The following is a 25,118-nucleotide window of genomic DNA, read 5'->3' on the forward strand; positions in this document are numbered from 1 at the left end:
GTCGTAATGGACTATATATTTCATACGCTTTGGACATCAGGTTTATTCTTTCAATGAACTGTGGTGGACTTGGTTATGGACACGCATGCCGCTAATTGGTTGCAAACTGCTTTTGAATTCGTCGTTCGTTCTTTTAATTTTTCTGAAGATTTGATTTAGGTGCAACAAAAGTAGTGTTTACTACGGGAGGCATAATGCAGCAAGAATCAATTAACATACTATCTACACTTGAAATGAAAATGCGCCTTAACATATTTGCGTAATACGTGGAGAAAAAAAAAGCAAAACAATGGAGACGTTTACCACCCATGATATGCTCATAAATACCACCGATATTTATAAAATATTATGTGGACTTGGAATTGGGAACGTCTCAGAATGTGAACCTGACGCCCCTCCGGAACCAAAAGGTAAAGTTTACATATACTCGATAAGTGGATAGCCTATTTCAATAATGCTACGAATGAATATCTTACTCGTAATAAATTACTAAATATGTTTTCAATTACTAGTTATATTATTAATTCAATTTATATATAATTTCATAGCAAATTTATTTAATACGACGAAAAAGAACCAATAACTTTTGAAACCGGATGGCTAAGTGTAGACCATATTTTTTTCTATGCTTTTATATGCCAAACTGTAGGACACATTCCTCCCTTGTTTGCCGTTGTAGTGGTCCGGTATCTATGGTTCACTATTAGAGACACGTATGGGTCCACTTTCTGCACAACAGGGGCAACTTCAACTCTCACCAACAGATGGGCTGCCCGAGGAGGGAATATTAATAGACTCTTCTAGACTTTGTTTAAACATTTTGGCCCATTCTGCCTGTACAAAAAAAAGGGAACTGAATGAATATATTATTAATGATATTGCAAAATTTCATATAAAATATAATACCATTTATTATTGTTGTTATTATTGTTATTATTATTATTTGTATTATAATCACTGTTATCATTGTTATATGTCAAAGAGAAGTATTTTGTTAGTAATACTATGCACAAAAGAATTGAATTGAATTTCTTGAATTTCTTGAATTTCCCCTTGAGGATCAATAAAGTATCTATCTATCTATCTATCTATCTATCTAAAAGCAGAATAAGTTAGGTTAGAGTATATTTAGGAGGTAATAAGCAACGGCCAACCTGTTGCACATTAAGCAGTAACCAATATGTAATGTTTGCATTGTACTTTTTTAGTGGGTGAGGGGCCACTAACAGTTGAATCAATTATGCACTTAAACTCATGTGCTCCAACTTGTACAATATTATGAAGTCTTTTGAAATCCAGTATCCAGTTCCCCTTGGTCTTAGTCTCACACTATTCCTCTGTTTGTCCTGGTTTCCCCTGCATCCATCAGACATGAACCAGGCCGTGCGGATCGCTCTGTACAGCATCATCTTCCTCCTGAGCATCTTTGGCAACAGCCTCATCATCGCCGTGCTGGTGAGGAACCGGCGGATGCGCACCGTCACCAACCTCTTCCTCCTATCGCTGGCCGCCAGTGACCTGATGCTCTGCCTCTTCTGCATGCCCTTCACCCTCATCCCCAACCTCATGAAGGACTTCGTCTTTGGCAGCACCATCTGCAAAGGGGCCATGTACTTTATGGGTGAGTCTCGTATTAAGGCATTAGGAGTCACTGTCATTGTCTGGCAGCAGACACTCAATCTGAGATCAGTCTCTATGCACGATCTAATTGTGGTGTTGGCGAAGGGTCCTATATTATTTTCATGTGAGAACTGGGTTCCAAAAACAAAGGTTCCCAATCTGAGTGTTTCAGTTCTGGAACAAGGGCGTTGCCTCGTTCCTCTGTCCACTGTGCCGGTCAGAACTAAACACATACAGTAGATGGCCAGCTTCCCATATATGGGTTAACTGCTAGACTAAAAGCTTTTCCCTATCGAAATCTCCTATTTTAGTCCAGGACTACAGTAGGCTTAATCCATGTATGGGACACCAGTCCAGGGTGTTTGAAGAGGGACTTGGCCGTAGCATAGACCCTTTTCAGAAGATTTTCCTGCGGTCAGACCCACTGGCCAGAAAATATGGTGAAAGGACAATTTAACTACTGAGGTCTTTATTGAGGATATCTTGTAGCACTAAATCTGCACTGGGAGAGAATTTTCTTGAGAGTTCTCAAGCTTAAGAGTAAATCGTTCTTCTCAAGCTTAAGAGTAAAACGTTCTTGTCCCTATTGAATATATCATGACTAAAATGTGGGATTTGTTCCTAATTATAAACACCCTTGGGTGTAGTGATTCAAAAACCCTTTCAGGAACGACTGTGTAAGCCAAATTTGGTTGCACGGTCAGTCTCTTGGATCTCACCAATCCAACAGTCCAGTCTGCTAATCCGTTACCTAAGATTGACGCTTAGTGTTGGGTAAAGCAAAACAAAATATAATGTCTGTTGCTTGTAATCCTGCATCAGTCAACCCCAATGACATGTTTACAACAAATGAGAAATTGCTCGGCAAATCCTCTGGACATTTTATTGGGAGGTGGTGGTGTGAAGCTCTATTAAGCAACTAGTGTTTAATGGGGCTTGGGGGCCGTGCATCAAAGAGGGTCGTGGGCATTAGTGCTTGTCTCCGCTGCTGAGCGAGAGCTTGTGACTCTGGGAGGTTGTGCGCGCGCCGCCCCCCCCCCCCCAGTGTGATGAGTTAAGGAAACATTTACAGAGACCTGTTCCTCTGAGGGCAGCACTTACCACCAGTTGCGTTTGTTGGACACCCCTGCATCAATCTCAAACAGACATGCGACCGCAGGCCTGTGTCGTATTACTGTGAAGGTTTAAAAAAAGTCTCACAAACTCTACAGGCACATGCGCGCGCGCACACACACACACACACACACACACACACACACACACACACACACACACACACACACACACACACACACACATACACACACACACACACACACACACACATGCATGCACACACACACGAACGCATGCAAAGACACACACTCACGCACGCACACATACAGTACACACCTCTTAAACCTCTCCCTCATGAATCTTTTCAGGGCAGAACCCATTGAAAATAATCTTCTCTCATCAAACAACTGCTAAATTTATCACGCAAGATAGCCAGAGGTCTTCATTGCAGTTGGATAATCTCCGAGGTGGGTCAATGGCGGGACAACAATGTTGCTCTTATGAGGCCTCTGTGTCCAAACCTGTCCCAGTTGTTTAATGTGTTTACGTGGCTCGCTGAGACCTGCGATAATGCCGACGGATTTACTGCGACCCATTGTAATGGCTCTCGGGGTTTGTTAACATTTATATCGGTAACAGATAGTGGCTGTTGATTGTGGAGAAGTGCCATGGTCCTAGCTCAGTCTCCGAATGGTTGTAAAGAACAAAGTTGACATGCTGTTGGCATTAGCTCATGCACTTCTATGCACTTCTTTCAGCAAGGGCTGGTTTAAATCAGTTGCCTCCCGTATGTGACATCATTAACTAAGGGAATTCCTGAGAGGTTATTATCTGTATTTTCATAAATATAAAATCAAATAGCACACGTTTAAAAAAAGATACAATCTGTATTTCTGTATTCCTTGTGTGATGACAACATTGAGGACATTATGCATAATTGAAGGATAGGCACCCTTTCTTAGCTTTTGTGTAGGCTACTGTGCCCTGTGTACCCAGAGACTACGGACTCATTCTGTCAATCACGGACGCCTGATCCAGAAGTGTGTTATGGATATTCAAAAAGGGTCTGTTGGACTTAGGTTTTTTTAAAGTTAACTCACAGTTTACTTATTAACTCCAATCTTGAACCACCTACAGTATGATGAATGACTGTATCAAGGTGAAGCATATAACGTTCAATAGTATTTGGTGGATTCTCAATGATCTAGTGTTGCAAAACATAAACATAACATGCAGCTGAAGACAACCAATAAGGGAGCATTTGATCTAATGTGAACCATTAGAAAGTTGAGTTTTTTTTTAAACAGAGCCCTGCCAGGCCAGGGTGACAGAGCCCTCTCAGCGCTCCCCTCTGGAACTCCCACGCCAAACACATGCTTTTAATGACTAATGGAGATTAATGTGCTGCTTTTGTTGAACAGTTTTTACTTTGATTCTTTTAAATTGCATTTAGTACCATTTCAGTACCTTGAAAAGCATTCATTAAATTATTATAGTCTCAACTTTGTCCAGTTGGCACTGGGTTTTGAGAGGAGAGCCACTCTTGTTAGCATCAGCTGTTGAAACCTGGTCCTGTGAGAAATCCTGTGACCAGACAAAAGTCACCCATGTAATTCCATCTGACAGTTCACAGGTGAAATAAAAAAACACAATTTTTTTTCATACGTTCAGAAGCTGCTTCTCAACCTGGTCACTCATGATGTTACCATGTACTATATAGTATGACTTGTATGTACTATGTCCACACTCACAGTGATAATAATGATTTCACCTGACAGCTGCAACAGGACATTTTCATTAACACATGTGCCATGCCCCCACCCCTCCACAGGGATCTCGGTGAGTGTGTCGACCTTTAACCTGGTAGCCATCTCGCTGGAGCGCTACAGCGCCATCTGCAACCCGCTCACCTCGCGCGCTTGGCAGACCAAGTCGCATGCCGCCAAGGTGATCAGCGCCACCTGGGTGCTGTCCCTCCTGCTCATGCTGCCCTACCCCATCTCCAGCACGCTGGTGCCCTTCACCCGCGTCAACAACAGCACTGGCAACATGTGTCGCCTCATGTGGCATAGTGATGCCATCCAGCAGTCCTGGTGAGGAGGAGAGGAAAGGAGGGAGGGAGGGAGGGAGGGAGGACATGTAAGGAGGCCAGTTGAGCAGACACATGGGATTCATTTTTGTCGATCCATGGGAATGCTAAAATTGGGAGTTCTATTTGGACATTTTGAAAGTGCTTTACTAATTTACTGACTTGGATTTCAGTAAGCAAGTATTGGTATTGAAATATTTCTCACCGTTGATCAGTGGTGAGAAACATTTTAAACAAATCAAATAAACTAGGTTTATTTCATAATGTCAGTAAATTGTACATCAGTATATTAGTACAATATTGGCATGCAACGACTAGTTAAGGTTAACTGAGTAATTCAGGTCACACATTTGTTAAAGCAACATACAAAAACAATACATTCAACAATAATGAGATAATTGGGGATGGGCAAAAATACATCAGGATGAATTTCAAAATAAAATACCTAATACTCTCATTTTTAATGTATCAAAATAAACTACAAAATACAGTAATCATATTATGTATCAAAATAAAATACTGTATTTTTGTATTTTGAAAATACTCAAAATACTTTTTTCAAGGGAGTATGGAAGCACTGTAAAAAACAATGTATACAATTTGGCCCCTGTGATACCCAATAGTATACTGTATGCAAGTTAATGTAGTGTGATCAGAGTTAAGAATCATGTACCTCCAACCTCAAGTATGCAGCTAATAAGGAAATAGAATTGTTATTTAAATTTATTGTTACTTCTCCCCACTGTGGAATGCAGAAAGAGATGTTACAAGGAAGGGAATTCAAACACACCCAACACCTTACCATCTATTAATGTCATTGTGGTTCATTGAGATACCTGTCATTTTTTACCTGTTAAGGATTAGCATTGAGGCAATAGGACTGGTTGCCTTTGTCGGTGTCCTTTGCTCTGAAAACTTGCACAGGTAAACTTGCTCATCTTTACTTGCGTACGACTTCGCACCAGGGCTTCACACCAGAGCTGACACTTTAGCAATAGCCGTCACTGAAATACTGTGAGCTTCTTTGAACACAGCTGTTCTCACATTAGCTGATTGCAATAAGAGTAAACCATTGTTGCCTAATTACCAATTATTCAGTGTGCCCACATATATATATATATATATATATTAAAATTGATTACATCTTTTAATCATGTGTCGTGAGGCTGGTCAAACTACACAACAAATCGGACAGACCAGATTCAAATGTTTGACGGATCCGACTGATTGTGGGCTACAAGCCAGCACCAATGAGAAGCTCTTTGCATCATTTTGCGCTTTTATGACGTCATCACATAGAGAGTATGTTACAGTATTTTTAAAATACAAAAATACACACCAATAAAGTATTTTGATACAAAATACAGAACCATTTTCTTCAACCCAATAAAATACAAATGACAAAATACTACATGTATCAGAAATACTGACCATCCATGGAGATTATTTTTCAGTAAGAATGACGCAGTTAAATTAATCAAGAAAATATCATGGTAAAGAATCTGTGACTTATACATGAAGTATAAATTGGAGAAATCTACAAAACAAGCAAATATTTAGCAGAATGACAGCTGGCTTTTCCCTGTAATGGGTTTAAATAGAAGGCCAGTTTGGCCAAACCAAACAAAGACACTTGGAGCTCTCGTTCCAGACTGAGCCAAACAAACGGATCCCTGTTTACTCGTGGAAGACCATGTGTGTTTGATATATTGCACAGGGTATTTAATGTCTTAGTGTTTTATTTTCATTATGGGCAAGCAAAGCCAACCAGTTTGCCCAGGAAAAGGAGACACACAGTTTACATTTTGGGGTGATGTGTGACGATTGTTGATTGCCCTGGGCAATTGAAGGTCATGATTGAGGATAGTCATCAAGCCATAGTTTAACAGTGTACAATAGTTAATTTGCTGAAAAATTCTACAGGTTAGTATGGTGAATGATAGGCAAGAGTGTGATTATACTATTGAGATGTATTTGTCACCCAATCTTTTGATGTCTTCGTATCAAAAAGTGAAACAGTTTTAAATACACAAATATAAAATTTTCAGTACATACTGGATAGAATGGTTTGTCATTCTATTTGTAAAGGTAAAAGTACACTGACTCTGTTAAATACAGTAAGTGGACAGTGTTTAAGAGCAACAGCTATTCTCTGCCTATGAGACATGCCATACATACAGTTAACAGATCAACTATACTGACCTGCCAGTTGTATCTCATAGCCTAAATACTATATCAGAGATGTACTCAAAAAGTCACAACTGAACTTGTCAAGTGGTGCAAACTAACCAAACGAACCTATTGTACCATGAGTACACTGATGAACCTATTATGTCAGTGTACTCATGGTACACTGACATAATGCAGAGAATGACATCTCTGGCATTGTCACTGCATGCCCAGAATTCTTAAAATGCTTTAGATGAGACATGAGGCAACTTGTTGAGGAATTTTACAGGGAAACCTGCCAGCTGATGATTCCAAAAAAACAATAGCAAAGGGAACATGTCAGAACAACTAAATCAGGAACATTGCTCAGAAAGGTGCTTTGTGTATCATCAGCTCTGGAGGACACATACACATCACAGTCTAAGTTACTCCAAAATTCTACGTGTGGGTCAACAATTAACCATGTTAACCATGGTTATGAGGTATCATGTGTGTCAAGGGCATAGATTTGCATATGGACCATAGGGTCATGTCCATACCAATATTTTGGGATCACAAAATTGTCCTAGCCCCTACCAATATTTTATTGAATTCTTGTATTATTTTTGTTGTGAAGTCATATTCAGTAAGTCATTCATTTGAACGTGTCCTCATAAAGCGTACATCTCCAGGACAACCGGTTTATGTCCCTACCAAAGCTGGAACCAAACCTACACACTTTGTGTATGAGCAACCTATACATTACTTATCTTGCACTGGATCATCTTCCTGAATTTCAATATTCTGATCACAACCATTCTGGGCAAATTTTTCAGCACCAGTCAGAGGCTACATTCATTTTTTGCACTTTTATGATGTCATCACATGGCAGTATTTTTAAACTACAAAAATACCCAGTTCTAAAATATTTTGATACAAAATATGCAGCCATTTTCTTCAACCCAATAAAATACAAATGACAAAATGCTAGTTTGTATTTGAAATACGTATCTTAAATACATGTATCATTAATACTGCCCATCCCTTGTCTTTAGGTATGTGTTTCTGCTGCTGATTCTCTTCCTGGTCCCGGGGATAGTGATGACATTGGCCTACGGCCTGATTTCTCTGGAGCTGTACAGAGGAATCAAGTTTGAGATGGACAACAGGAAGGCAAACAGGGGTGGGGCTTGAAAGTAGTTTAACTTGTTTACTAACCAGTTACTCCTATTAAAGTAGATTAACTTGTTTATGTAGAAAATGTTTTGATTCCTTGTTGCATGTTGTGGGTGTCTCAAGCCAATTGGGTGCTTTTGTTGTATCTTGTGTTATGTTACATAACATCAATTAGGCTTGCTTGTTGATTGGCCTCTGGGGGAAGTCCTCAACCAATGACAGTCTAATATAAAGCTTAATATGTGCTTAAAAGGACTATACATGTACTCACTCTCACTATCTTTCACTCTACTTCGCCCACCAGAAAGGGAGAGCAGCACGGGGAGCCTGAAGCCTGCCGATTGTGATGGCTGCTACTTCCAGCCCTCCAAGAAGCGTCGCTCCGACGCGACCCACCACCAGTCGGCAGCGCTGGTGATCTCGTCCAGCAGCAGTAGCAGCGCTGCCGCGGGCGGTGGGGGTGGGGGTGGTGGCGGCGGCAGCGGGGGCGGGGGCAAGGCCAAGGTTAGCCGCGTGTGCAGCAGCAACCCCACGGCCAACCTGCTGGCCAAGAAGCGCGTCATCCGCATGCTCCTGGTCATCGTGGTGCTCTTCTTCCTCTGCTGGATGCCCGTGTTCACGGTCAACGCGTGGCGCGCCTTCGACCGCCGCTCGGCCGACCGCCTGCTCTCGGGCGCGCCCATCTCGTTCATCCACCTGCTGTCGTACACGTCCGCCTGCGTCAACCCCATCATCTACTGCTTCATGAACAAACGCTTCCGCCAGGGATTCCTCACTACCTTCAGCTGCGGCACGGGCCGAGGAGGAGGAGCAGGAGCAGGAGGAGGAGCGGCGAGCGAGCGCACCGGTAGCCGGCGTAGTGTCCTGACCATGACAGGTGGTGTCGGAGGAGGAGGAGGAGGAGGCGGAGGTGGAGGAGGGACGAACGATAACGGCCACGCACAGTCGAGTGGCAGGGGCTCGCTGACGCGCTTCAGCTACACCAGCATCCGCGGCTCTGCCCAGGCCTGAGCCTACAAACACCAGACCACCCCACCAGAACCCCATCCAACACCCCCCCCCCCCTCCCCCACACACACACACACACACACACACATACGCGCACACACACGCACGAACGAACACAAGAACGCACTTCCCTTATCTCTCTTTTTTCCTTCACCACCCTCCCCCATCTCACCACCATACACGCACACACGTACGCATGTACACACGTCCGCACACGCGCACACAGACGACACACACACACACACACACACACACACACGCACACACACACACACACACACACACACACACACACACACACACACACACACACACACACACACACACACACACACACACACAGCAGTCACCGTTAACAACTTACGGGGTGTTTCTCTGCTCTCTTGCCCGCTGGTGGCGGCAGCTCAGTCATCCCTCCACCTCCACTGGACTCATCTCCCTCCCTCAGAGGGGCCTGTCTCTCCCAGTCTCTTGTGGTTCTGGCTGTGCGCTTGACGTTTTCCTTACAGTGCTCTCAGCCTGGCTTTAAGGCCATGACTCACAGACCACAGGGCCAAGACTCTGGAATCCAAACACTAATACGGCCTGACACGGACTCTGCTGTTGTAAATACAGAACCCTAACATACTACTTGGCCCCTGTGTTGGCAGACTTAAGGCAGGACAGATAGTGGGCTTCTGGCCTTTTAGGGGGCATGTGGGGATGCTTAACCCTTAAAGGAGTACCGTCACACCGGTGTGATGGGAATGTTGAGAAATGAACGTTCTAAAGAATATCTGGGTTCATTGAATTCAACATAGAATTTTAGGACCTTCAATTGTTGCGGAACTTAGAATGTTCAAAAACCTACACCTTTAAGGCTTAAAAGCACAGATTCTTTTCAGCCGTAAGGGAAGCGCTAGTGAGTGTGGATCCATTGAAGTCCTGTCTCCCACCTCTCTTTGTTACTTGTGCAGCCATAGTGCAGACCTACAGTCGTGTTCTCTCGTTAAAGCTCACTGGCTCAGTCCTCCCCTGGCAGCAAACACACACACACACACACACACACACACACACACACACACACACACACACACACACACACACACACACACACACACTGAATTCAAGCATCTTGTACACTATTGCTGCTGCTTCCAGACCCTCCTACTAGCTGCCCAACCATCACTGCCACACAGCCTGTGAAAGGCGCTTTACTGTCGGGCTCTGACACTGTCCAGACGTCCTCCTGAAAGTGCGGAGCTAGCGCCTCCAAATCCTTTTAAGATCTCCAGAGAGCGCTGAGACGACAGCGCTCAGCAGACACATAGACAGACAGATAGCTGTGCACGGCCACACCGAATACTTGAGGCCATGGCGCAACAAATACTTTCCCATCATAACACTTTCAAGCTATCCCTAAGCTGCTAATTACATAACGCAGGCAAGAATAGTCATCGGTGGACATTGCCTTGCTTTCCTGCTGCATATTTGAGACAAAAAATGTGTGGCCAGTATTAAGCGAACCTGACAAAAATGTGTAAACAGGTTTTCAACAGATCTCTACTCTACACTATTGTTAAAGTATATGCCATCACTTTTTGTTCAGGAATGGCAGTCTAAGTGCAAAAAGTTGTAAGTGCTCTTCGGTATATGTTGAAGATTCATCATGTTTGTGCAAGCTCAACCACTGATGGAGGAGCTGGCAGGAAATGGACCTGGGTCTGATCTGACAGAAAATGGACCTGGGTCTGATCTGACAGGAAATAAACCTGGCTCTGAACTGAATGGGATAAAGCTGGCAAAACCCATTTCACTTTAAACAGCTCCATTTAGTTCTTTTACCATAAAATAATGGCTTCAAACTCATGCCACACTGGCTTACAAAAAAGGAGAATGAAGTCTCTGACATTGGTAATGCACCCCGAAACCCCTGGTATTGCACCATAGATATTAGAAAGCTAGATACCGCGTTGTCCGTCGAGTTCTATTAGGTGGCATATGTAAACGCGGCCACCATATTGCTGGGGGCAATACCTTTACTGTCTATGGACAACACTTGCTGCCAATCAGAGACACCTGTTTCTCCATTGGCCTCCAGTGATTACTGCCCACACCAAGATTTATGTACGTTTTGGAGCCCAATGCCCAATGGTATTGCTCTATGTAAAGTTGTTGTAGCGGGTAGGAGCATGACCCTTTTTGACAGTTTTAGACGTTAGCATTATGGTGTATCCAGTATGTTGAAAGGATGAGTGAAGTCATCCACCTTAGTCACTAACTTGGCACCCAAGTTAGCACTGCGCAAAGAGAGCTTTTGGACATGAATCACCTTAGATGCTGTCCATGTCCCATTCCTTCCTCTAGCACCCTCATACATTTTGAAGTGCTCCATAACCTTTGTAACATGAAGAATTGTGGTTGCCATTCTTTCATCCCTCTAACCTCCTGAACACTCACAACTCTAGTAAATCCCCATCGAGTGAACCCTTAAGGATGAACTTCAGGGTTCCGAGGAAGCAAGTGCAGTTATTGGAAGAAGGCCTGTGTTCCATAACTTTGTACTTTGCATGCAGTCAGATGCTGTAACTGTCACCTGGTGTCCTTGACCTGTTCATTGTTTTTCTCCTGTGAGTGTACCGGTTTGTATACTTTGTGCAGTGAACTGCTGTTATCTTCACATGGGAATCCAGCATCTGTCACCATAGACTTCAAAGAACTCTGAATTCTTGCTGAAACTTGCTGTTCCCACCTGGCTTAGTTTGGTTTTTGCTCTGAGAGGGTCTGAGCAAGCCTTTACCATGTAGCATTTAAATCCATGTCCTTGTTTGTTGTGAACAAAACTTAATAGCAAAGAGAGAGCACTTTGCATAATTGTGTAATTTGCTTTTGTTGTTTTATATTTGATAAAAGAATGTAATATCAATTTAGTATTAGGCCCACTGTCATGTTACGGATGCCTTGAATGTGCATTTTTTTAATATATTGTAATGCTGTTATAGTTGCTTATGGTTCTACTGTATATAACTTCTATTTTGCTTGTGAAGCTCAATGTAAAAATTGGTCAGCTTTATGACAAAAATCACTTGTTTTTAAAGTTCTGTTATATAGCAGTCTATCATCACATTTGTGAAGTTGTGAAGTTTTAATTAATTTCCATGTAGATATTATTTACCAAAAAGGAATAACACATTAGAAATAAACATGAACAGTGTCATTCCGGTTTCACATACCAATGTTTTACATATGAATGCAACAAACTTTAAAGACCAGAATTGTGCTGTAGGCCATAACAGTACGGTGTTTCTCTATGTACAAATATGGCAAACATGCAAACACCTTCTTCATAAAGGCTAAAGCAAAAGGAATTCATGTAATTAATTCCATATAAGGGTGTAACAGTCATACCACAACATTATTGTTTCATTTCTGAGACAGTATCAAAGGAATCACAAAATGAAAAGCTTCTGCACAAAAAATATCCCATTTTCATTCCACTGTCTTATAATGTACCTCTCACTTTGTTGGTTACACACACACACACACACACACACACACACACACACACACACACACACTTTCACAGCCCCTGTGCTGCGTGTTTGTATTTCTCCTCTCTCAACTGTCAAGCGCGATAAACTCTCATGTGTATCAGTGAGGAAAGCAGTCGGCTTGGAGAACACAGGGATTAGACAAAGCTTTTAAGCACCTGGCTGGATGCATCATTTATACACACGCTGCGTTTCTCTCCGAAAATATTTGGTCGGGATGAATGAACCTCTGTGTACGTGTGTCTGTGTGTATGAGTCTATGTTGGCCTTCACTCTCCTATAACCCTCCCGCATTGCTGTGCTTCAAAGAGCAAAAGAAGCTCAAAGAGGTTCTAAGAATCTTAGGACCAGTGGCACGGACGGCTGTGACAGTGCCCGTTTTCCTACCTTGTCCCCACAGTGTAAACGCTCAATCAGTTGCCACAGAGGGGACATGCCTGTTTTAGAGGGAAAAAATGGCTTAGAAAGTCCCTGGTGGCTTATCCTGAAGACAAATATCTCTGGAAGACATACGAAGAGTTCAGATGCAAAACCCTCTAAATCCGTCTGACCACTTTTCTTTTAAATGAGCATTTAAAATCAGGCTCCTATAGGTTTTTGCCTATAAATCGATATTTCAGACCAGAAAGAGAGTGGTATTTAGTGGGTTTTGAAGTTAAATTATTTGATTAACGTATACTATGTGTGGAGAGCATCCACTCACCATCTTTATCTCATTTTTGACATAGGTGGCATTTAGAGGCTTTTGCATCTGAACCCTTCAAAGGTACACTGCAAAATATCTAAGTGTTATTAATCTTAGTAATAGACACATTATCAAAAAAACAAGCACATTTGGCTGCAAGTGCGTTAAGAAAATAAGACGTCTTATCATGATACATTTGCTTGTTTTCTTAATAATATGTCTTAATAAGTCAAACTCTTATTAAATGAAGTCAAATGATTTTAGGAGAAAGTGTCTTTATACTAAAAACAATACCAACTAAATGCTTTTTTATATATATTACATTGCATTGCCCATTACATTGATTGTTAACACCTGCCTCAACTCTGGTGTGGTGCCTGCTGCCCTAAAGACTGCTGCAGTTAAACCCATTCTCAAAAAACCTGACTCCGACCCCACATCACTAATAAACTACCGCACTATCTCCAACCTCCCCTTCCTGGCCAAGGTACTGGAAAGAGTGGTGGCCTCACAACTACACACCTTTCTTAACCACCACGACCTGTATGAGCCCTTTCAATCTGGCTTCCGCTCATGTCACAGTACAGAGACTGCCCTTCTACGCATAGTTAACGACCTCCTCCTGTCTGCTGACTCTGGTTCACTTAACATTCTCATCCTCCTTGACCTTAGTGCTGCTTTCGATACCATCAACCACAATGTTCTAATCTCCCGTCTGTCTGCTACTGGTGTTTCTGGCACAGCCCTCAATTGGTTTCAGTCATACCTCACCAACAGAAAGTTTGTAACACTTGGTCCACATCAGTCCCCCAAGTCCCCTGTCACTTGTGGTGTCCCCCAGGGTTCTGTACTTGGGCCCCTCCTCTTTCTCATATACATCCTCCCTCTTGGCCAGATTATTCGCAACCACGGTCTCAACTTCCACTGCTATGCAGATGACATCCAACTCTATCTTACCACTCCCTCTCCCTCTGACCCCCCACCACGCTCCCTCACTGAATGCCTCTCTGACTTAAAATTATGGATGCAAAACAATTTTCTCAAGCTCAACACAGACAAAACCGAAATTCTGCTGATTGGCCCTAAAAGCATCCTCACCAAATCTCCTCATCTCACTCTCAACATTGATGGCTCATCTGTCCACTCCACCCCTGTTGTTAAAAACCTTGGCATTCAGCTTGACTCCACCCTTAGCTTTGATCCTCATATCAAATCACTCACTAAGATTGCTTTTTTTCACCTCCGTAACATTGCACGCCTCCGACCCTTCCTCTCTGCTAGTGATGCACAGACTTTGGTTCACTCTTTCATTATGTCCCGTTTAGATTACTGCAACTCACTTTTCCTTGGTCTCCCCACTAAAACCCTTCAAAGACTACAATATATTCAAAACTGCAGCTAGGCTCCTCACCCATAACAGACGATCAGCACACATCACCCCCATTCTCCATCAACTCCATTGGCTACCAGTTCCGTCCCGGATCAAATACAAAGTACTACTACTCACCTTCAAAGCCCTCCACAACCTTGCTCCCCCCTACATCTGCGACCTCCTGACCCCTTACACTCCTTCCCGCTCACTCAGATCCTCTGACCAAAACCTCTTGGCTATCCCCCGCTCCAGACTCTCCACCCTGGGTGGCAGGTCCTTCAGTGCCTTGGCCCCCAAACTCTGGAACTCCCTCCCCCAACCCCTTTGTGCCTGTCCTTCTCTTCCTTTCTTCAAAGCACATCTCAAGACCTTTCTGTTTAATGATCACTTCTCCTCCACACCCATCACATAGTTCTTACAGATAACTTGTCTTTGTTGTATTGTTTTGTTTGTTTGTTATTGTATTTCCCTGCCTTTGTCTCTGTTGTATTGTTTGTTTGTTTGTTATTGTGTTTCCCTGCCTTTGTCTCTGTTGTATTGTTTGTTTGTTTGTTATTGTGTTTCCCTGCCTTTGTCTCTGTTGTATTGTTTGTTTGTTTGTTATTGTGTTTCCCTGCCTTTCTAATATGTAAAGCGACCTTGGGTTTGAGAAAGGCGCTATATAAAATAAACTTATTATTATTATTATTATTATTATTATTATTATTATTATTATTATTATTATTATTATATAAATAGAATATTAATAACACTTGGTTAGAAAAGTTTTTGCAGTGTATAGTCCATGATTGTAGTCCAATATGCTTTTTGCCAGTTTTAGATAATTCATTTTCATTCAGTTCACAGCCCTGAATCTAAGGGTAAATCAGGAAAAGAGGGTTGTATTAAGATTAACCTTACTGCTAAAACATCAGCAACATCTCCTGGACCCCCAACACAGCATCACTGGCGAAGAAAGCTCAGCAGCGCCTCTACTTCTTGCGCAAATTGAAGAAGGCAAGTGGCACGCCTCCCGTCATGACCACATTCTACAGAGGGACCATCGAGAGCATCGTGTCCAGCTGCATCACAGTGTGGGGCGGAAGCTGCACAGATCAGAACAGGAAGACCCTCCAGCGCATTGTTAACACAGCTAAGAGGATCATTGGAGCACCACTCCCCTCCCTGCAGGACATTTACACCACCCGCCTCACCCGCAAAGCACTAATGATTGTCAAGGACACAACTCACCCTGCACACGAACTGTTCAGCCTCCTGCCCTCTGGAAAGAGGTACAGGAGCCTCCGCTCCCGCACCACCAGACTTGCAAGTAGCTTCATCCACCAAGCAATCAGGATGCTGAACACTCTACCCACTCTCCCATTCACCAGCCAGCTAGGAACCTAGGATCCTGTCTACCCTAACCCCCCCCCCCCCCCAACACCTCCCCAGGACCGCCCTGTGGAACTGCACTGTGACTGCACAGCCTAACATGTTGCTGCTTCATATCAAGCCTGATATACTTGAAATGACTGCATATCAATGTAAATATACAGTACACACAAGCACAAGTTTAACCTTCATGTAAATGCTATCAATGTTATTTATCACTGTGCCACAATGCTGCTATGTAAATATACAACACAACTACCTCTATTTTTTTTATATATATATTCTATATTTCTATATTCTAATATATGTTCTATATTTCAGTCTCGCACTTTAATGTCTGTATGTGGTATGTCTGTATATTTTCATTTTTTATTGTCTATGGCTATGTCTATGTCTGAAGTATGTGTATGTCTGTATTTAAAGTATGTCTATGTCTGCATGGGAAAGTAAGAAACGAAATTTCAATTCTTTGTATGACCAGTGCATGTAAAGAAATTGACAATAAAGCCGACTTGACTTGACTTGACTTGAACATCTCTAAAATCACCAACTCTTCAAATTGCATGCTGCATAATATTATTAATCATCCAATGATTTTCTGTTTGAAGGTTGATTGTTTAACCTCACTTGCATATTGGCCATGTTATGCATAAGAAAGACAGTCAAAGTATGTATAACTCTTTATTCCACTTTTTTATTTCATGGTTTTTATGCCAATATTGCAAGTTTTTTTTCCTTTAATAACATGGAACTGAGCAGGTGCAATATGTACAAAAAAACAATCAGACAAACAAACAAACAAACAAAAAAAAACAACAACTATCATATGTTATCAAAAAACTGTCCCCTTGTTTCATGTTATTGCTAGAAGTTACAAACAGCACAGACTCTACCGTCAGAGGCCCTTTGAGCACTGAGTTGACTAACACACCAACAGCTCTGCTTATACGACTACAACAATACACTCGCTGATAGAGAGAGAGACAGTGAGCATGAAAGAAGTTAAATGACTGATGGAAACATGTAAAACAAACAGGAAAAAAGAGCAACTAAATACGAAAATTGGTGAAAACCAGAGAAAAGATGTATGAAATGAACCGTAGAGAGGAAGGTTTGGGGGGCTATGTTGCCGAGGGTGTAGTTGCAAGCATGGAAGATAAATGGGTCTTAAACTGATCCGTGATCAGTGCCAGTCAGGCCACATTAGGCGAGCCCCATGCTTTAGCTACACAAACATTTTGGAGGGCTTATTGGCCAATGCTCAGAGATTTTTGGGAGCGTGTTTTCCAAATGAAAGAAAATGCTTCGATGATCACCGTAACAGCAGAACAGAAGAGAGACTTTGCAGTGCAGCAGCTTTGGGAAGAACAAATAACCCCCCCCCTCCCAATGAATATGAGTGAACACTGGTGAATGGAAAACCACGAACACAAGAGGGCCAAGACCTCTGCTAACATACGAGGCGTGTAGGCTCCTCTCTTCATAGACACCATTAGACAGTCAGGGTGAAAGAGAAAGAGAGAGAGAGAGAGAGAGAGAGAGAGAGAGAGAGAGAGAGAGAGAACAAGGTGAACACTTCTATTCAGTGCAGCCTCTGTGACTGAGATTGTAAGGCTGAGAATCCACAGAGAATGCTCCTCATGTTGTTGGGCTGTTTCTCTTTCTTCTCCATGTTGTTTCTTTTTTACTTTTCTTTTCTTAAAGCTGCCCCTCCCGCTGCTCTCTGTAGGTCTTATCCTAAATAGCAGTGCATGGAATTCTACGTTTTTTTTTTTTTTGTTTTTTTTTTTAAAGACATTTGGCATATTGGAGAACATACACACAAACACACGTTGATCAGAGCTCCTTGTTTAAAAAACAAAAAACATGACAGCTGCTTTTGGAAGAACATACATTTTATGATGAAAAAATAAAAAGAATGAAGTGATTTTTTTTCAAAAAGAAAATATCAGTCAATGTAGTTTTCACATATCATCCCATTTGACTGAGAAGGTGAGGAAGCGTAAGTTGTTAAATAGGTACTTTCGTTTTAAAAAGGCTTGTAACAGGCTACAAACAACAAACAACCCACTTCCAATCAGGCTGAGGTGAAATCGAATTAAAAGTGATAAAACTGAATTAGAAATGGTTTCAAATTTATCTAGTTGATATTTTGATAACCCATATGATTGAATGTATTAATGACACCTTTAAAGCACCGACACCAGTGAAAGCCCATGAATGTGCTCGTTTTGACTGTGTGGTCTCTTCCTTTCTAAACAGATTTGTGTAAACAGTGGAACCAGACCAGAAGCAAATGACTGTTTTCTGATGTGGTCTTGACAGTTGGCTGAGAAGAGCCTTGTCACCAGCACTGTTCATATTGGCGGACAGATTTCACCTCTATTTCTGAAATCCCAGGGGTCAGGACTAGATGGCAGACTAGGTGGCGCAGAGAGAGAGAGAGAGAGAGGGGGGGGGGGGGGGGGACCTCCTCATTCCAAAATACCAAAAACAACAAAGACTAGCAGCCGAATGAGTAAATGAAACCACACAGATATAACTGGAACAGAGAATCTCAAGGACACAGTTATACAAAGAATATGTTGGAGTCTAAGGGTGCCAAGACATGAACTGAATGTGTTTTAGTGTGTTTACAAATATAAAACCGATAAAACTCAAACTTGAGTGACTTGTAGTGCATGCAACAATCATTGGCTTTGGTAATGACGCACAGTTCTAGTGGTGGTTCTTTAAAATGAGCCAGTAGTTGTACACTACATCAACTTATTAATCGGTTGCTGAATTTTACCCCAAAGAAACAACAGTTTCATTACAAATACAGTAAAAAATATCCACATATTTACTGAAGACACAATAACCAAATCAAATCAAGACAGAGAGTAAGAGGCAAGTTGATAAGCAGTATGTTCTCCTACAACATCACTGATGCAAAAACTCCATGTAACACAGATAACAGATGACAATTCTCAGGGTTTGATGTGACACTTTCAATGACAAGAAAGAAAAAAGAGAAATAAAGAAGTCAGGCTCTTAGCACCGGTTCCCTCGGAAACTGCCAGCAAGCCGTCACCATGGTGACTATTTAAATATCAACTCCCAGGCCATAAGGAGGCAACTTGGGTATAAATGCACTTAATTTATTTTGGTTGGGGGGGGGGGGCATAATATTAGACTGGGTGTGGTAGGGGACATATTTTAGAATAATTTAAAAAGAATAACAATATTACATTGTATAACGCTTCCACTGGTGACTACAAAATGGGACAAAATTGTCAGCACAAATCCCTTAAAATTGATGATTGGACAAAGGCAAAAAGACAAGGAAAAAAAAAAAGTCTCCATTGTTCTGAAAGAGAACCAGGACATACATGAAAGATACCGCCAAGAAACAAGAGGAAAAAAAACACTTTCATTTTTGTTTTTTTCCAACATTCAAGTTACAGTTTTCCCCGGAAGATTAGGCTGTAATACTAGTATTGCCTTAATATACATTTATTTTTGTTTGTTTTCAAAGAATGTTTTGTTCATCCATGTCTACCAGCATACAGGAAGACAGTGCAGCAGTAAATGAGTATGGAGTTTATAAGAGCGTTTGCTTGGTTAGAAAGCTGATGAGTGAAGTGTTACACAAAAACGATGGACCTAGATTTTTTTTTGTTGTTCTTGTGGTTTTAAAAATGACCACAAAGATACAAGACCAGGCAGCTAGGTCAGTGGTTATCACACCTAGACCAGACAGAGAGCATGACCTATACAATATTGCTGTTCCCTACATTTTCTTTGAAAACCCTCAAAACATCAACGTGTAAAGAAAGGGATGCCTTCCTTTCACAACTTCTACTGACTGTTTTGTCTATCATTGTATCTCTTTACACACAACACAGCTAAACGACAGCAAATACAAATATGGTAGTAGCTAGCTAGTGCTTTCTGGAGAGTACGGTAGCACGTACAATGAACATCTAACTGCAGGAAAACCACAGACCATTTTTCTTCTAGGCTAGGGGCCACAAAGGTGCTGATACTAGACTAGATTTAAAGTGTGTCAAAACACGTGGAGGCAGTGCAGTGATCGTGAGCAAGACACGGACCCTGTGCTCATTGAGACAACTGAATCCTTCTGGGAGAGAAAAAAACATCACCAGTAAGGCTAATCTTTCGACAAAATTGTTGGCGCTGCAGTTTAGAGACAATCACACTATTTCTTTTTTCTTTTTCTTTTCTTTTTTTTAATCAGGCTCACAGCCGATATATCCTGCTGGTTTTCGTGTTCGTTTTTAGAGTCAGTGACTGGATTTAAATGCACCCATTTTTTCCCACGCTGCTGGACAATTTCGGGGTATTAAGGCCGTGCTTTTGATGAGACATTATGTGCTCGATGAAACACAGCTTCTATCACGTGTGTTTGTGGTTTTTTCACAGAGTCCAGGAGTCATCTTGACATATACGTAACAAGCAGGTTAAAAGAGGCATTGAGAAACTTTTTGTTTTTGTTGTTGCTGCTGTTGTTGTTCTGCATCAAAGGCATCGGTTGTATAACAACAGCCAAAAGCAGAAGCACTCTTACAAGCTTTCCAGACAATGAGCTGAATATCAATGCGGATGCAAGAGCAGTCCATAGCGTGACTGTAAAGAGGTCTGGTCATCAGGATCAGAAATCTTGAATATGAAATGACACTATTACTAACAATTCAAGCGGAGACCTGCCTTTGGTATACAATGGCCTGCAACCGGAGACGACAGTGAGTTCAATAACCACTTCACGTTAGTCTGGCAGCTGCTTCCATATTCGAGGAACATTAACTGTGCATGTATATGAGAGTATGTACCACTGACATCATCCCCGCTTCCACATGCTACAGGATTTCCAGAAGTCGGCAACTGACAGTTGTGCGACGAAGAAACAGCAATCAGAATGTTTCATATGTAACACCTCGACAAAACTCCGGCCACTCGAGTCGAGCGCTGAAATCTGACAGAAAGGCAAGTGAGGAGCGCAAGAGTGACAGTCAAAACAGGTCATCCTTTTCAAGGAGCGACTGTGCTCTCAGCACTCGGCTGCAGTAAGGCCACGTCAAAAATGGAAGAGTCTGCCTTTCATGTGCATGCCAATGCTTCGGCTCTTCCATCAGTCCTGAACTGAAAGTCAAAATTGAACGAAAGGAAACGGAATTTGAGGAAGTTGAGGGATAACTATAAAAAACAAAGGCCTTGATTTCAAAGTCCGGTAAAACTTTTTTTGTTTGTTTGTTTTTAAATGTAACATCTGATACTTCCATGGTAACAACAACAAACACCAATATGACAACTTGATTGATATTGTGGATATGTGGGTTTTCTTTTTCGAGTAGTACATGATCTTCTCTTTGTAAGTACACTGAAAACATGAGCTAGAAGACATTAAACTACTCTATGGCAAACCGTTAGGACTTAAGCACCACAGCTAAGGCTAGATTGGATGAATCGAAAAAGAGTTAGTCTGCCTGTGAACCGCATGTGTCGACTGGAAGCCTTGCTGGATAAAGAACAGAAGACTCTAGGATTTGCAGACATCGCCATGGCTAGTGGGAGATTATGCAGACGTGTTTATGCTTCTTAAAGGAAATGTAGCGCACAGAGTATTGCAGGCAAGGCAGAGGCATTGCTTAAAGCTTTTCTTCTTTTTTTTCTTCTTCTTGTTCTTTTTTAAAAGTCTTCATAAAAACACAGGATAAAAAAGAGGACCTCTGAGTTTCTCCCAAACGCAAATTAATTAACATTTTCAGTAAAAACAGGAAGGAGAGAGAAAAAAAAACACCCTCACACTAAAGAATCTTCTTTTACCTCTTTGAAACAAAAAAAAAAGTAGCAAAACATAAATTCTCCATCTGAAAGGCCCCCAAGAGCAGGCATTTGTAAGAGGGGAAAAAAATCTATGATACAGATGCACGTGAGGAGACAGCAACCCCAGACAACGGAGGAACAATGTAAAAATAAAACAAAACATACATCAGGACAGAGGCTCAGAGGAAGAATAGAAACTATTTGGTAACAAAAGTGTACTATATGTTTGATACAAAAAAGGTATGAAGAAAATGTACCTTTACTAAAGCTTATAGAATATCCTTGGTCCATAAAAACTATGTTATTATCACGATTTGTATGCGTGTTCCACTAGGACTCAACCCTCCTTTTGCACAATAATACATCTTGCCCTTTACAGAAACAAAAAAAAACATAACAGACCAAGACAAAAGATAAAAACAAACAAACAGAAAGGAGAAATGATAAAAACAGAAAGGGAAAAAACAAAAACGCAAAAATAGACTTCTTTTTAGACAAAGATTTGTACATGGCTGATGTATCATTGCCGTGGCAACACTTTCACAGGCCTATCACAGGCGCTGGTGCTCTCGGCCAATAGGGAAGCTCCTTTCACGAGAGGAAGGTTGGTGGAGGCGGAGTCCACCACCTGCACCAGAAGGGCGTGTCTCTTTAGCATGTGCCACTGGAGGGTGCTGTCGAACACCACGCAACCATGACATCAACATTTTCCCCCGGACTTCCGTTATCCACTGCTCAGTCATCTCCCAACTCCTCGTTTGTTTTTCCACGTTTTTTTTTTGTTAAGGTTCTCCGTCAAACTTAATATGCAGCACTTTTTTTTTTTAAGAAGTCTGTATGCTCAGTCTTTTTCTCTTTGCTGTTCGTTTGTTCCGTGTAGCAGGGGTGTGTGTGTGTGCATATATGTACACCCACAGAAACCCTGAACTCACACCCACCACCACCACCACACACTCTTTCACTCCCAGTGTGTGCGTATGTGTGTGTGTGTGTGTTAGGACACCACGGCCGCCGCGGACGATGCCGACGCTGGTACCCCTCCGCTGGCTCCGGATCCGTAGGGCCCCGTGTCGGGCCCCCCACTGTTGGGGCCCGTGCTGTTGGGCGTGCTGGCCCCCGAGAGGAGACTACTGTTGCCGCCGGACCGCAGGATGGCCCCGGCCGCACTGCAGTGAGGCCTCGGCCCCGGCTCGGGCGTGTAGGTGAAGGTGAGTGTAGTGGAGTAGATGATGCCGTCGTTACGCACCAGCGTCACGGGCACCTGCACCGGCTGCCGCACCCAACGCCAGCCCTCCCGGAAGGCCGAGATGTCGGGCACCACGCACAGCATGCTCTCCGCACACCTGCGGAACGGACGGAGAGAGATATACAAAGTTTAATCCATGCCTTATGTTAGCCAATAGGTGGTGGGTAGACTTCAAAAATTGTGTGAAGGACATAACTAAAATCAGAAGCTTGCACTCTACAGTGCAGAGAAAACACCAAAATGTGGAGGGATAAGGCAACGTGTTATCTGGCAGACAGCGCACATTTTTCAGGTGCGCTGCAAAAACGGATTGTCTAATCAACTGTTTTTTTGTATGAAGGCACTTAGCACTTTCTCTTATCATTTGACTTCATGTAATAAGAGAGTAATTTGACTTATTTTAACCCATTTACTCCTAAAATGCCTGCTAAAAACGCCTATAGAATCTTATGGCATTCTAGACTAAATAACCTTATTTCCTGAGGGTTTTCTGAAAACATACTAAAAATTGTCAACGTCTACCAAAATTTAATATCTAAGCCTCTGTAGCACCTAGAAACATGAAATAAAAAGCATGCTGCGCTACGCAGCAACCAGCGGGAGAGTCAATGTTGCGCTATGCAGCATCCGGCGGGAGATAGAATGTTGCGTCATGCAGCATCCAGCGCGAATGGGTTAAGACACATTATCAAGAAAACAAGCAAATTGCTCAATTCATCATAAAAAAAAAAAACATTGAATCATATCGCCTTAAGTTGGCAAGGAATTTAAAAAAATAATGAGAAACTCTGAACATCATTTCCCTGTGGAGTGAGAAACATGGAGTGAGGGTTGGGGGTGGGGGCGATATGACACAGTGGGTCCACAAAGAAGGATGGAAAGAGAGAACACAAAGTGAAAAGAAAGGGCCGGCAAGATGGATGTGAGAGAAAATCGGAACTTACAGAGAAGCAGGGTAAAGGACACAGATGAGAAAGGGAGAGGATTTCACCCCACGGAGTGGGAACAGGAGGAGGAAGAGGAGGGAGGAGGAGTGGAAAAGAGGGCAAGAGAGAGTGAGTAAGGCCAGTGACAGTGATGGAGATTAACAGGTGAGACGGCGACAGAGACGGGACGAGAGAGAGGCTGGCGGACAGATAAGCTGACGGACAGAAACATAAAGGTAGTAATTGATTAAACTGCTTCAACACCACCACATACAGTACGCTTGAGCAGGCAATCGATGCTGACATGCATCACAGCTACCTGGCCTTGTTCATAGTAACCAAACAACACACGTGAATCAATAAACATGTCTGACGCAAATTGGAATAATGTACAGTCTGCTGGCAAGGGGTCTGCTGGTCAGGAAAAAGATTCTGACAGGTCAAACAGGACCTTAACTTGCCAACTTTCAGTTACAGTGACGTTCAGTTATTATAAGCTGATTTTCAGCAGGAATTTTAAAGCATTTTTATACGGCTCTTCACAATGCAAGTAGAACGCTCCATTGACTTGATTTATACTTTATTTATACCTCTAAATAATGACCGCTGTCAATGGAAACGGATTTCCATTCAAAAGTGAAGGCAGACGGTTGATCAGCTGTGTTCTAAAGAACGTTTGATTCAAGTTCAGCGTGTGTTTCCAGCCAAAGCAACAATGAAACGGTAAAAAATAAATGTAAAGAGACATATCGTGGAGTTTATTTTTTCGTTTTGGCAAGTAGCCGCATAATAAGTGGGATAATATGTAAAGTCCCTTCAGGGCAAAGCAAGACCGGTTCGCCCGGTCGGGACTTATTTTCCCAATAATGACCGGCGTTCTATACATTATCCCTTACATATAGGACCTAAGAACATTGCGATGGCCACAGCATTCTGAGCCGCTGTGTAACAAACCCTCATCAAAACTCCAAGTCTGGACTTCTGGAGCTCATGATGGCATGGCTGTTCAGTTCCAGATATCTACCATGTTATTTTCTCAGAAAAATAAATTCAATTGTTCCTCTA

At 42.3% G+C, this 25,118-nt stretch overlaps 2 protein-coding genes across 4 annotated transcripts in view; one reads left to right on the forward strand and one right to left on the reverse strand.

Moving 5' to 3' along the window:
* Nucleotides 1-13,246, forward strand: cckar (cholecystokinin A receptor). 2 transcript variants are annotated; one of them, XR_012987673.1, is made up of 6 exons: nucleotides 1-410; nucleotides 1,370-1,621; nucleotides 4,508-4,769; nucleotides 7,969-8,096; nucleotides 8,394-9,801; nucleotides 9,957-13,246. XR_012987673.1 is itself a non-coding variant. In XM_076289370.1 (5 exons), the coding sequence occupies exons 1-5, from the start codon at nucleotides 290-292 to the stop codon at nucleotides 9,098-9,100; spliced, it is 1,470 nt and encodes a 489-aa protein (XP_076145485.1). In that variant the 5' UTR covers nucleotides 1-289; the 3' UTR covers nucleotides 9,101-13,246. The 2 variants fall into 2 exon arrangements, 1 of the variants encoding a protein (XP_076145485.1); XM_076289370.1 differs by having other exon boundaries at nucleotides 8,394-13,246.
* A 3,477-nt stretch (nucleotides 13,247-16,723) lies between these two features.
* rbpjb (recombination signal binding protein for immunoglobulin kappa J region b) overlaps nucleotides 16,724-25,118 on the reverse strand; it is a 64,026-nt gene continuing 55,631 nt past the window's right edge. For both annotated transcript variants that reach the window (XM_076289372.1, XM_076289371.1), the window contains one exon: nucleotides 16,724-23,224. In XM_076289372.1, the coding sequence (XP_076145487.1) occupies nucleotides 22,876-23,224 (349 nt within the window). In that variant the 3' untranslated portion in view covers nucleotides 16,724-22,875. The remainder of the gene's footprint in view (nucleotides 23,225-25,118) is intronic.

This window comes from Alosa pseudoharengus, unplaced genomic scaffold (genome assembly GCF_046254945.1).
Source record: "Alosa pseudoharengus isolate Yale_2024_CS ecotype anadromous, Long Island Sound unplaced genomic scaffold, YU_APseudo_1.1 YU_APseudo_1.1_scf_17, whole genome shotgun sequence".
NCBI lineage: Eukaryota > Metazoa > Chordata > Actinopteri > Clupeiformes > Clupeidae > Alosa > Alosa pseudoharengus.